This window comes from Cupressus sempervirens, chromosome 5 (genome assembly GCF_028749045.1).
Source record: "Cupressus sempervirens isolate cs-2001-9-10 chromosome 5, ASM2874904v1, whole genome shotgun sequence".
NCBI classification, from domain to species: domain Eukaryota; kingdom Viridiplantae; phylum Streptophyta; class Pinopsida; order Cupressales; family Cupressaceae; genus Cupressus; species Cupressus sempervirens.
Window position 1 is genome coordinate 964,960,122 of NC_143122.1, and position 14,142 is coordinate 964,974,263.

Sequence of the window (14,142 nt, forward strand, 5' to 3'; positions counted from 1 at the left end):
TAGTGCGGGTCCCTTCTTAAAACTAATTGATGCTTGGTACTTCAATATGCCGATGAGGATATCGCCCTTCCAATTTCCATGGTGTTGACATGGTTTGTTTCACTGATAAAATTTGGTTTATTAGGTATTACCTTCCTGTGCCATTTGTAGGTGCTATTGCACATATTAGTACTTCTATCTCCTCTAATTCTTGGTTCATAGGTGTTTGACCAGCTTCTGTTCTCACTATAATATGTTATTGGTGGTTAAACATTTATACACTCACTTTAATAGTTGTCCAATCACTCTTTGTAAGTACGATATAAGTGGTCCATCGTTGTTAGACCATATTTCTCCGGGAATACCCTTTTGATCAAGGTACATATGATACGTAAGCTTTGTTGAAGTTTTGTATACATAAGTCCATGTTATGGTGGGCCCCTCTATGTCCAATTGTACTTCTCACAATGCAGAGCATGTAAAGGAGTGATCTTAAATTGCGCCTTCAATTGTAATCCTTATTCGTGTAAGAGTGCATTTTTTAATATATATAACATGCTTTGGATATACTTGCTTCAATAGTATTGGATGGGAGATTGTTCACCTTAGTATTTGTATAGATGTCAACTGTCTTTCCTGCCACGTACTAATGGGTTAGTAATGCTTTATTGGGCTGCTTATATTCTCCAATTTCCTATTTCCTCGAGAGATACTTGGTACTTATAAGGTCATAAACCATTGTCATTGAATCCTACTAGTCCACACGATGGTGCCGACTGTCCCTCTGTACAAAGTTATGGCCTCAAACATATATCCTTAGTTTACGTTCTCTACTAAGGTGTTGTCCTCTCAGATTCTTGCAACAATCCACCTAAATGGTGATACGATTATTCTACAAATATTTCTGTCACTCTTCCACAGTCTGAGCAGTAGCACTCCTCTATTCCCATCACTGCTTTAATAATGGATCCCTACAATTTGGACATTTGTTTTGATCCAGTTCTAAAGATATGTATTTCTGTAGAATCCTTTGTTTTCTACCATTTGCAGCCTTGCTCTGATACCATGTTGAATAACATAAATCGTTTTCTGCAAGTTTACTAACATTGCCAATGTGATTGATGTCTTCCAAATGCAAATTTGAAGACTCCTAAATATGAGAGGAGGAGACATGTCTCATGAAGAGACATGTTTCTATAGTTAATCATCATTAGTTAATAAATATCTATATGTATAACTCATCTTTAAGCATATATGTAACATTAACATATTAACCATATATGTAATATATTAGTATATAATAATATATATTATATTACTTATATAATATTTATTATTTATATATAAGATATTTATCTTAAAGATGATTTACCATCAACAAGGTATCTCATGATAAAATCAATCCAATAGAAGCTACAATCGTAACAGAATATAAAGCCAATATTCAAGAATACGCAGTGAACATCTATAATTATTCAATAATTATGTTATAATTCTCAAGGATTATAGAAACCAGTGTAGTATTTTAATATATCAAATTCTTTAACGGTTTGATATGTCAAGAGTCTGATGGAGGCTTGTTTGGATAGTCAGCGTATGATGTACAAGTGATTAATAACCTCTACAAATACAAGTGATAATCATTTGGAAGTTGTTACTTCCTTACACACATGGACTTTCAAACTCCCTCTGAATATCAATCATCTGAGCTTCTTTACCTTTGAAAAAGTGTTAGACTCCCTTAGAATCTGATATCAATCTTCCTTTTCCTTTACTTGGTTGGTGACCTTTGCTTTTACCTCCTTATATTATTATGCTTTTATTGCCACATTCCCACCTTGGGACCACAAGATCTACGTGTTATGTCTTTAACACTTTCAGGTACAATCAAGCTCCTTTATTATTATTGGATGGCGTAATCCATATTTACTCTTTGTAGCTGGTGGGTCCCTTAGTTCCTGTGTGGAATGTGAAATTGCCAATGAGAGACTTGGTTCATGTTTTTTTGTCCCTTGACCTTTTGTGTTTGTGTCCCTTTAATATATGGGTTTGACCCTTTTTCATAATGCAATACTTTCGCTCCTTACATAATTAGGAGTTGATGTGGACAATAGCAAGTGGGAGTACACCATAACAGATCTTGGTTTCCTTTTTCTTTGTTTTTTATCAATGCTTTATTCCTTTTATTGTGAGCCTTTCCACATGATGACAATGTTTGTCAGAGCCCCCACTTAGAACCCTAATTATCGTGTTCTCCTCAGAGGAAGGTTTAATAAACAATAAAGATAAATATATGATATAAAATAATCTCAATATACATTATTGAATACAATATTATTAACTATTGAGATAATAATAAATAAATATAATAAATTAATAAAGTATAATAATATTATATATTAATGTAATATAACACATTCTATATACCAATATATTGATGGTGTTATAGTAATAAAATATATATTTATAAATATAATATAAACTAGTAATACATAAAATATTATGATTAAAATGTATAGTTATTAGATGACAGTAGTGGATTTAAAATCTTCTGAGAATGCAACTCCGATCAATGAAACACATGTCAGTCAAGAATTGGGTGACTCAAACACTTCTACTTGATCTCACACAAAGATAACTGGAACTAAGATTCTGAAATTTCAGTTCCAGTCAAGCTAGAAAGAAAGATACATATCAGCATTCAAGATGCAAAGGGATCACCGAGTGTCTAAAGAAATTTTGGACCTTACCGAGCTAGGTTGGTTTGCAAGACCCTATCGAGCAAGTTCGAGAGTAACTAAGTCATTGTGTGGACATCGAGTCATGAATGGCTCTGCCGAGCAATTTATTCAAACCAAGTGGAAGACAGTCTGTCATCAAGTGAACATACCAATCATTTATGGTGATTGGAAAGTGAAATTTGTTAAAAAGGGTGAAATCAAATTCATTTGTCACCGTGAATTTTCAAGAGCTATATATGAAGAGCGATTTTTGTGCATCCAAGCAATCTGTGCAATTTATTGTTGAAGTTTTCCATGTTTTCATAAATCCTACTGAGCAATGGCATCCTCCAATAGCAAAACCAAGAAAGGGTCCAAGATGTTGGTTTGAGGAACCGAGTGGAAAGCACCTGACTTCAAGTTGAGTCCTGCAATTGTGGAAACGCTTGATTCTATCGAAGCTTAGTCACAAATTCCACTAAAGAACTATTGGTTAACGATATTCGCTCGCACTTTTGTTGTTCAATTCAAGACATAGGAACCCTAGAGATGGATGAAACTTTGGAAAAGTTGTGTGTGAATGGTGCATTGAAACCCAAGCATCAACACTTGGAAGCCAAGGGTTTAAACCACATCCCACATATGCCTCGAGACTTTCAGATAAAATGGATAAGGTTTATCCTTAGTCGTGTACACAACGGGCAGCTATGGTTGGAACAACCTATTTTGATAACGAAGAAAATGATTCATTGAATCACAGGACTCCCAATGTTGACCAAGGCAAAGGCTACCAAAACCCTAAGTCGAGTAGAACTGGAAAAGAAAACTGTTGTTGAATGGGATGGAAGAGGTATGAAGATCAGCTGTGTAGCTGACATGGAGCTGAAGTTTGGAGTTCACATAATAGAACACAAAATATATAGCTCCAATCGACTCAACAACGTATCATGTGAGGCAGTCGATCTTGCTCTAAAGGTGGTGAAGAACAACATTTCCTTTGACTTTGCTGAGTTGATGTTGAATCAATTCAACAAAAATATGGAAAGCATCAAAACTTTGAAGAATAACCTTTGTAAGTTCAGTTCACTTTTAACCTGTTTATTCTTCTTTGTACCAAAGTTTTTCCCTTCAAAAGGTACAGTTGTATGGAGAAAAGATGTACTTGTACTATATCAAACCAATGAGTATATAGCAGAGATGGGTGAAAATTATGTCAGTATCATGGACAATTATTTTGATTCATTCAAGGATAAGATGAAATACAGATTCAAAATTCCAAAGAAACTTGTAGAAGACGACAAGGATGATGTTTGTTTTATGGTAGATTGTGATAAAGTGTACATACAAGCAATCAAACCTAGAGTGTTATGGGTCAAGCCTCTAAGCTATGAGGTTAATATTGATGATACCAGGGACATTACTGAGGCACTGTTGAATGTACTTGTGGATCCCAAGGCCACATATTTCAGTACATATGATGAAGCCGAAGCCAAAATTGAACTAGAGATAAAACTTCCTCAGGCTGTCAGCAATGGAAAGAAAAGGATAGCAAAATTGAGACAAACTAGTTCTACTCTCCTATTGACAGAAGGTAAAGGAGATGATGTGATTGAAGGTGATGCAGAAGATGAGGCAGATGAAACAAAATCAAAAGGAGAGCCAATCAAGAAGAAAGGTAAAGTTATCATAACCAAACCTACCAAGTCATCTACTGCAATATTCACAAGAAGAACATCTAGAAAGAATTTGAAATTGGGTGAAAAGGTAGAAAATATTGTTTTCAAACACCTTCCACCTGCATTTCAAGAGAAACTGAAAGAAATTGATGCTAGAACCAGCATGGAAAATTTTAAATCATTAAGGTACGAGACCAAAAATGCAGAGGAAAGGAAGCAAGTTGAACACATGATTATGTCTAAGCTAGGTAAATGGAAATTTTCACCTGACCAACTTGCACAAAAGATTCCCAATGAACTGATGGAGACAACCAAGCCAAGATGGGAACATGCCAAGAAAACTGCAAAGGATATATATGAGCAGACTCTAAGGCAACTCATGCCGAGTCTTAATGACAAAGAAGTAAAATAGTCCATCAAGCAAAATGAAGAAAAACTAATCTTGAAATTTAACACTTGCTTAATATTGATCAATGACATTGGATATGTGGTGAAGAATGCCACTAATACATGGAAGAATATCTTCAATCTTCATCAGAAGAGTGATTTTGTTGTTCATGTCAGTGATAAAGATGATGATGAAGATAATAAGGAAGAAATGGTCAATGATGATGAAGAAGAAACAATTGATGAGAATAAAGATAATGAGGAGCAAGAATAGGAAGCCACAGAGGAGAATCTCTGTGAGTTTCAGAGCATTGAGGAAACCGACCTTGAAAAGATTGCAGCAGCGGTTATGGCCTCACTTCCTCACTTTCTGAGCAAAGCTTTAAAGCCACCAAGCTCAAAAAGAGCTACTGCCGAGTTGGTTGTGACAAACACTGCAAATCCAAGCACTCAACCAATCTTTGCACCTATTCAGTTCACTATTTCATTGACTGAAGTAACCAACACTTCATCTACCGAGCAATCAGTGCTTCCTCCTTTATCAATTTTGGCTACTCAGCAACAAGGTATTTCTACAATCAGTGCAATATCTACTTTTGTTGCCAGTCCGTCCATTTCCACTATTGTCACTATTCCAAGTATGCAAATAGTTAGTACAAAGACAATTGACAGCAAGCCTCAACCGAGTACTAATATCTCTAGCAAAGGCAAAGACAAGAAGACATTGATCTTGATGAGGATATAGTTATTTTGAATTGGGATATCTTTACTCTAAATCTTGACCAAATGCATATAGTAGGAGATTGCAGAAGAAAGCTAAGCAACAGAGGCTTAGAGAGGAGAGAAACAGAGAAAATCAAGTGCTAGAAGATGCAAAGAACAATCTTGCTGATGCACTCAGCACCGAGTTTGATACTTCTCAACCAATTTTGGCTCAATTAGCAGAAGTGGTTTAAAAAGTTAATGAAGATCTGAATGTGCAAGAGGAATTGTTGCAAAGAGTAGAAAAGAAATTTGAAAATAATGTATTGGCATAGAAGATTGCAATATATCAAGTAGACTTGTCTGCTATTCTTAGCTCATTGGAAACCTCTGCCAACAATGTCACTTCTCTATTCAGTAAACTATGTGATTAATATATCTTTATGCAAGAAATCAAAGATAAACTCTCCAAGATGGATGAAGATCTAAAGGCAAGTGTACACCAGCTATCATTTGATCCGAGCTATAGTTCTGCTCATTACACAAAGATCAGATTTCTGACTGATATGCAAGTAGAATTACTAAGGAAAGAAGCCAAGATAAGGGCCACACTTGTAGATATACAAGGCATGATTCTTTTGAACATGGATGCATTGCAGAAACACATTGCACATGCCAAAACTCTTATCCATGATAACAACTTCTCCATAGCTGATCACATGATGGAATTATCAATAAAAGTTCAGATGAAAATTGGGACAAGACAATGTCATTAAGTTTAAAGGTACATTCTGACTTCTTGTCACATTTTGGCATTACCATGTAGCATACACCTTTGGCATTCATGCCAAAAAGGAGGAGAAGATGTAATATAAGATGTGATATATAAAGGGGGAGAAGATGTGATATAAAGGGGAAGATATGAGATATATGTATATAGTGAGTAAAGTATGATATGTGATATATGTATGGGGGAGCAACATAATGTTCATATACAAATATTCAGATAAACATCTCTTACAAAAACAATTTTGAAAAATTTCAAAAACAAAGTTTGTTACCGAGTTAAACACACAGGATGGAGTCTAAAGATTCAGATACAAATATTCAGATAAACATCTCTTACAAAAGCAATTTTGAAAAATTTCAAAAACAAAGTATGTTACCGAGTTAAACACACAGGATGGAGTCTAAAGATTGTTTTGAACTTTTTGAGAATTCAGTTTTGATTGATAAGTGTTTTTGTCACTAATGCTAAAAGGGGAAGATTGTTGACATTATGGTCAAGTTTGTTTATTAGTGACACACAATCAAAGGGTTAGCATCTACCAAGCTTATCTTGTAGTTTACAGTGTTAACCAAGTATTTCAGGTGCTATCGAGTTCTACAGTTGCTACCGAGTTCTAGGAACAATATTCAATTTGCATTGAGCAGTATTTACCAAGTTGGTGATTATCAGTGTAAACTGAGCCTCATAGCGTTTACCGAGTTTCTCAATGCAAACTAGCTTTTCTAGTGATTACCAAGTTCGCAATTTCAACAATGTGAATCCAGTGTTGACCGAGTTATACAGTATCAACCAAGTGATTCAGTTTATACCGAGCTTGTAGTGATAGTGTTGACCGAGCTATACAGTGTCAACCAAGTGATTTAGTTTATATGTCGAGTTTCGTAGTGTTCACCAAGTCACTAGTGTAGACCGAGTTTAGACTACTTGGAAGTGATTAATATGAACCGAACTTCTATGTCTACCAAGTGTATGATGATGTCGAGTGTTGACAATGGTTGTCAAGTGTCGGAACCTCACCAAGTTTGTCTTTAGAACCGAAGTACCTATAGTTGGGCCGACTTTGTGTATTATGGTGAAACTTGTATTGTAGCCAACTTAGATGAATTTTAAATTGGATTGGTATATATGTAATGTATTGAATCACATCCAAATATGAATGGTATGAACATAGAAAGATATATATGAGTAGAAGTGCGAAGGCTACAAGCAGTATAAGGAGCGGTGAAGTGCTATCTATCACAACAAGGTGATTATTACACTCCAAAGGAATCTCATTCGGCAAATCAAAATTGCAGATCAGAGATTAGCCACTGGTTCATCCTAGCAGGTGGAACAATTAAATCCTTTTACAAGGTAGATTTAACAGTCTTTTGTAAATCTCTTTACCAAGTGCATACTTCACTATATGTTTGTAAATCCTTTTGCAAGGTGGACCTAGCAGTCCTTATTGCTCCTAATAGGGCAGATTATCAGAAGTGATCATTGTAAGCCTTAACAGGCCAACTTTATACTGTAGTACTAAAGCTCTTCCCCACCCTAGTTTTACTTTCTATTTGGAAGGTTTATGGGTTACCATATTGTGTGTCAAAGTGTTATGAATATTTTAATATTTTCAGTTTTTCATGCATGCAATTAGATCAGAATACATATGAAGGATTAATTGGTGAATGAAGATTAAGTTTTATTAGTTACTAATTCACCCTTCCCTCTCAGTAACTTAGCCTATCTTGTATTTCCAACAGATGGATCACGGAGTGTGATTCAAAATGTTGATGCAAAAATTATGTACACAATCAAATCCAGAAGACAAACATATCTGTACTTTCTCTACTATCCTGCACTTTATCATCCTGATGATGGATCATGTAGTATGATCCAAAACGTTGATGTTTAAAAAACACAATCGAATCCAGAAAAGATTTTATTTACAAATGGATTGCGGAAATCTGATAATGTTAATATCTGTACTTATCAGTAGCAAAATAGCTAGAATAAACCATAATTTAATTAGCGTTGCATTCTACAATTGTTTGGTAGATTAGAGAACATTTGTTGTGGTTCTTTTACCAGGATATTGCAACAAACTGAATGGGTTTTCAAATCTGTTTGGCATCAACTCTCAAGGGTAAAGCTCAATAAGGTCCTCTACCATAACTATTTTAACGTGGTATTAGAACATTAAACTGAATGGATTTTCAAACCTGTTTGGTATCAACTCTCAAGGGTAAAGCTAATATAAGGTCCTCTAGCCGAACTATTTTTAAGGCAGTATTAGAAGAACATAATTTGGTGAATTCTAAATGCAATTATAAGCCATCACGATAACCAAACCTAAATGAAAAGGCTTTCATTTATTTCAAATATATTCCAATCCTTCAAAAACATTTGGTAATGTTAGTTTCACCTGGAGCCATTTCATGTTGAAACTGCATATTCCAGTTCATTATTGATAGATACAGTTTTCCATGAAAATGAAATTGAGTTTTTTTTTTCCCTCAAATTTACTCTTTTAATATTACATTATTAAATTTAAACCGACAACACGGTCAATAATCTCAGTTACCTTGGTATGAATTGTTTACGTGGATTGGGCTTGATTTTAAATACATCCCTCTCAGATGCTTGCATTTTCTTCTCCTGTAAATGTCCCGTATCTGTTGAAAACTAAATTGCATCTGTATGTTACCTGAAATGTCCCATATTTTTTAAGGGAGGAATCCATGTGTGCTAGGAGTTTATTTAGAATTTTTGTGTATGAAACCAATCCACGTTATGCATTTAAGAAAAAAAAATTCAGAAGAAAGGCAGCCTTTATATTCGAGGCAACAATTTTAATTTTTTTTGTTGGCTACTTTTGTTTTTTCAAGAATAGGAAAAAGAGGATGCTATTATTACTCTTGTATGCAGGTCCCTTTTTTCTCACAAATGGATGATCAGCTTATAGGTGCTATATGTGAAGGGCTAACACCTGCTCTTAGCACTGAAGGAACCTATATCATTCGGGAAGGAGATCCTGTAAAAGAGATCCTCTTTATCATCCGTGGTTACTTAGACAGTACAACAACTGATGGAGGTAGACTTGGCTTTTTCAATTCAATTATATTGGGTTCTGGTGACTTCTATGGAGAGGAACTACTCACTTGGGCATTGCTGGCAAAATCAAGTTCAAATTTACCGCCCTCAACCAGAACAGTTAAAGCGTTGGTGGAAGTAGAAGCATTTGCATTGCAGGCTAAAGATCTCAAGTTTGTTGCAAACCAATTCAGGCGTTTGCACAGCAAGAAATTTCAACATACATTTCGATTCTATTCTTATCACTGGAGAACGTGGGCAGCCTGCTTTATACAAGCAGCTTGGCGGCGTTATAAGAAAATCAAGTTAGAAGCAGAACTTATGAAGAAAGAAAGGTTCTGCTATTCTCAAAAGAAAGAATTTGAACCAACTTGCGCTTCTGCTACCTTGGCAGATGATGCTAGTACAGATAGCAATGGTACCCCCGCTGCAACCATGGAAGAAGCTCCACATAATAACCCACTTCTAGAGGTTACACTATTTGCATTTCCCTTTGCTGAAAATACAAAGAGAGGGGTTATTCGGACAAAGTCTATGAGTTATCATGGTACAAATGATCAAATGCCCAAGCTACGGAAGCCTGAGGATCCAAATTTTTCTGATGAGGCCGAGGATGAGTAAGAGAGGCATCGTGTTTCATGTACAATGAAACATTTAATGCCAAGCTCAGGAAACTAAAAGAGAAGCATGTAAATGTCTTGAAGAGAAAGTGATACATTTGCATTTATATTGTCTGTTAACTCGAAAGAATTTCTTACAATCCCTTCATCATATCATGTCGGGCAGTCTACTGCCAATTTGGTCCCAGCTGTATAACTAAATGATATTTTTGTATTTGAAAGTTTAGTCTGCGTTCTGTATTTGCGCAGCATGCTAGTTTATGGGCCAAACATGACCTTTGAGAAGACGTAAAAATCAGATTACCTTGAAACATCCAGAGCGTCTTACACATTTAATCCGTCTCAGTGCAAAGGAAATATATCATTTTTTTCTGGATTTAGTTTGTGTCTCAAAAAGATACACAATTTAAATCTAGAAGAAAAGGATACTGCAGTGGATTGTTGTAACACATTTGTTGACCCATTGAATGGACCTTGATGGTTCTATGCGTTCTGTCATTTATGAATAGAAACCCGCATTTTGTTGAATTGATTTGCAATTTTTGATGATGCTAATTGAGTTCAAGAACTGGTCTCTCAGTTATTTCATTTGAAGGACTGTGAAAAGTGATAACAATTCTGTTGTATTCATTCTTGTGATAATTATATTATTGGCATTTGTAGATGTAATTTTTTACTTCTAAAGATAACGAAGACAAAGATAAAAAGGCTGATTGTTTTATAAATAATTTAAAATTAAGTCACTAAGATTTATTTGGCTTGGTCAAAATTTAAATATTACGTTAGAATTACTCTTACTCTTTTTTATTAGCACTAGTTATTGGTAAAATTTTATTGATTTACTGAAATCTTAATTGATGAATTGGTTATTTTAATTTTGTAATTTTAAATATTATAGTTTTGAATAATTTTTATTGACTATTAAATTAACATGTAATATTTTTATTTTATAAAAATATTTTTTTACTAATGAAAATTGTTTGAATGTCATAAGAATAATTTTAAAATATAAGTTTTTTAGGTTTGAAAATAAATGTCTACTATAAATAGTTTTTTTTGAAGTTGTTATTTATAAATATTTATAAATTAATTTATATAGATAGATATCTAATTTTTATAATTGAAAAATTCATAAAAGATAAGAATCAATTAGTAGTTTTATAGAAATTTAGATCTTGTTATTATCACAAAGAGAATCTAATCTAGTATTTTCTTTTAAACCATTAAGATTGAAAAATTCAATTAAATATTAAAATAATTTTATTTCATTTATTAGCTTCAAAACATAAACAAATATGACATTATATATATTTGTTATGGTCCTTAATTATTGTAATTATTTCCATTGTATTTATACAGTATTAAATTATAACTCTTGATTCAATAAAATAGTATTTATAGTGAAATTATACATTTTTTTAGGTGCTAGTAGAAATTATTCTTAAAAGTGTAAGTTGTAGAAAATTGTTGTACTTGAGAAAAGGAAAATATGTAAAATTCTAGCGAAACTTGCATTTTTGGGGGCAAAAAAAAATTAAAATTGTTGGAAAGTTTTGTTAATTTGAAAGGAAAAACATTAAATTGTATTGATGATTATTTTCTATCATATGAAAGTTCTATGAAATCTTAGTGAATCTTTCATTATTGAAGAAAATTGTAACTTGAAGTACACATACTTAGAAACCATCATTTCACAATTATCATAAGGAATATAATTAATTATCAAGCTTGAAAGTTCAATTCTCCCCACTCTTATGACTTCAATTTCCTCTCAAATCACTAAATGGGGGTTTGTGGGCAACGCCCCAAGACGAGGTCAAGGGTAAGTGCCCCTTGTGAGATGACTTTTAATATTTTAGTAAGGTACCCTGAGTTAATTTTATATCATTCTATATATAGTAACCCTATTTTTATAACAATTGAATAATCACAAATCAATTCTATAAATCTTATTTTAGGCCAAACTTTTAAAGGACACCAAGTTCTAGAGAAAGTCTTCAAAACATAGGCACATGTCAACAATCAACTTTGTTTTGGGCCAAAGTTTGAAAAGATAAAAAAGTTCCAAGAAAAGTCTTTAAAATGAAGACACATGTCAACTCTATGTACTTAGTGTGTAACCTAGCTTAAATTTTGAGCACTTCTTGGCAAATATGATCATCAATTAAGACATACTTTGGAAATTGTAGGAAAAAATATTCAATTTATCATGTGGAAAAAATAGATTCTATTAGCAAAGTCATTGCTAAAATACAAATAGTTTCATATCACTATTGGTGATCGGCCCATGCACAAGACCCAAATTTTATAAAGTGCGAATGACATGACCACTTTGCAGGTACAATTTGTTTTACCAATTTATGGCTCCTCAAGGAGTTACATTTGCAAATTGGCAAATATTCGCCACTAAAGTTATCCTTTCTCAGGAATGCATGCTTTGATATTACCACAATGCAATATCAAGTTAGCAAGATTAAGGATATCTTTGATAAGAAGGTATCCATCATTTTGATATCGTTAATGATATCTAGAGTAATGGCCTCTTGAATGTCAAGTCACATGACATTCACTAAGTACTCTAAAAAATGTCCATAAGGTATGTGCACATGTATCCTCAATGATAGTTATCATAGGAATTGTAGGCAACTTGGCTAAGGAGATATGTTAGGGTCGTCATTAATGGAAACATGTAGCTTATTTTGAGAAGGAAAAATGAAAGGATAAGTTTGAAGTATAGTTATTCATAAAATTCTCAAAGTACATTTTAGCAAAACAATGTACAGTTACAACTATTTTGTTTAATGTAGATCACTGGAAGCACATGGGGTTGTGTGCCCTTACAGAAAGGAAGAATATATTGTATGTGACATGTGGGTAAAAGCACTAAAGGTTTGGCAAAGTATGAATAGAGTTATTGCAGGTTTACTAGTTACAATTTAATAGGACAAAGCAGAGTTAAAGGGAAAGTAAAGGCATTTTGGTTAAGGAATTGTTTTGGTTCACCAAAAAAATTACTTGACAATGTTGGGATGAAGTCCTAGATGTTAACCCACATGTGGCAAAGGACAATTCAAGCAACAAGGTTGACAAGATGAAAGATTTTGGTATAAAGGAAGAACATTTTATTTAGCGACATGTGGAATTGTGTTGTAATGATATAATATTTGAATGCACACTCTCTATGATTAGTATTGATGCAAATTTGATGCTAGTACAAAGCAGTACAGTTGTATGATTAGTTTTTGAATACAAAGCTATAAGGACAAATTAGATATTGAAGATATCAACACTATGCAAAAGGTTTTTGTGTCTATCTCTTTTTATAGCATTGTAAAAATATTATTGCTTTGTTTGAGCATGGGCTCTTCTTGTGTACTTGTGTATTGTAATACCAACTCCTAATAGAGTTGAGGCTTTTAACAAGGCCTAGTCTTCTTACAAGGACAAATACACTATAAAGATGTAATAGACTCCTAACTGTTGATATGTGGCACTTGACCAAGGAAGTACTATAGATTTTTCATAATTCTTTGATTGATTCGTCAAAGATTTTTCAAGTTGGATCATCAACCATTTCCCAAGGTTGAATCATCAAGTACTTTTTAGATTAACTTGTTAAGATGAAATAATCTAGCCCTAATTTTGTAAACGACAAAATCTTGAATAAAATGGCTTAGGGTTAGGGGTTTCATAATGTATGGTGAGATAGTAGATTCTTGTAGTGGTATTGAGACACAAGGGATTACAGATTGTAGTAAGGTTGTAATTACTAGATAATAAGAATATTGAATTCATTGTTGGTAGATGTAGCCCAAGGGTTGGGTGAACCACATTAAATCTTTGTGTCTTGTGTTCTCTTTTGTGTGCTTTAAATTTTTTGATATTGGTTATATTTTCATGTAATTCTTATTTATGTCTGATTAATCCTCACAAGTGGTATCAGAGTGAGATTTTTTCAGTTATCCTTTATAGGAAGGCCTTACAATTGAGTGAGAGTCTCATGATTGAGTGGGAGTGATGGAAGACAAGGATAAGCTGAAGGTTGAGAAGTTTAATGGCCAAAACTTTCAGATTTGAAAAATGCAAATGGAGGACTATCTTTATTAGAAGGGTTTATGATAGCCATTGCAAGCAAAATCCAAGAAATCAATAGCTATGATAGATGGGGACTGAGATATTTGGATAGAAAGGTGCTT

The 14,142-nt window shown here is 33.7% G+C and overlaps 1 protein-coding gene across 8 annotated transcripts in view; it reads left to right on the top strand.

The window, feature by feature from the left end:
• LOC149559162 (protein CNGC15b-like) overlaps positions 1–10,474 on the top strand; it is a 266,655-nt gene extending 256,181 nt beyond the window's left edge. For 6 of the 8 annotated variants that reach the window (XM_089833076.1, XM_089833077.1, XM_089833080.1 and 3 more), the window contains one exon: positions 9,162–10,474. In XM_089833076.1, the coding sequence (XP_089689202.1) occupies positions 9,162–9,947 (786 nt within the window). In that variant the 3' untranslated portion in view covers positions 9,948–10,474. The remainder of the gene's footprint in view (positions 1–9,161) is intronic. The other 2 variants (XM_089833082.1, XM_089833078.1) reach the window with 1 other exon arrangement.
• The last annotated feature ends 3,668 nt before the right edge of the window (positions 10,475–14,142 follow it).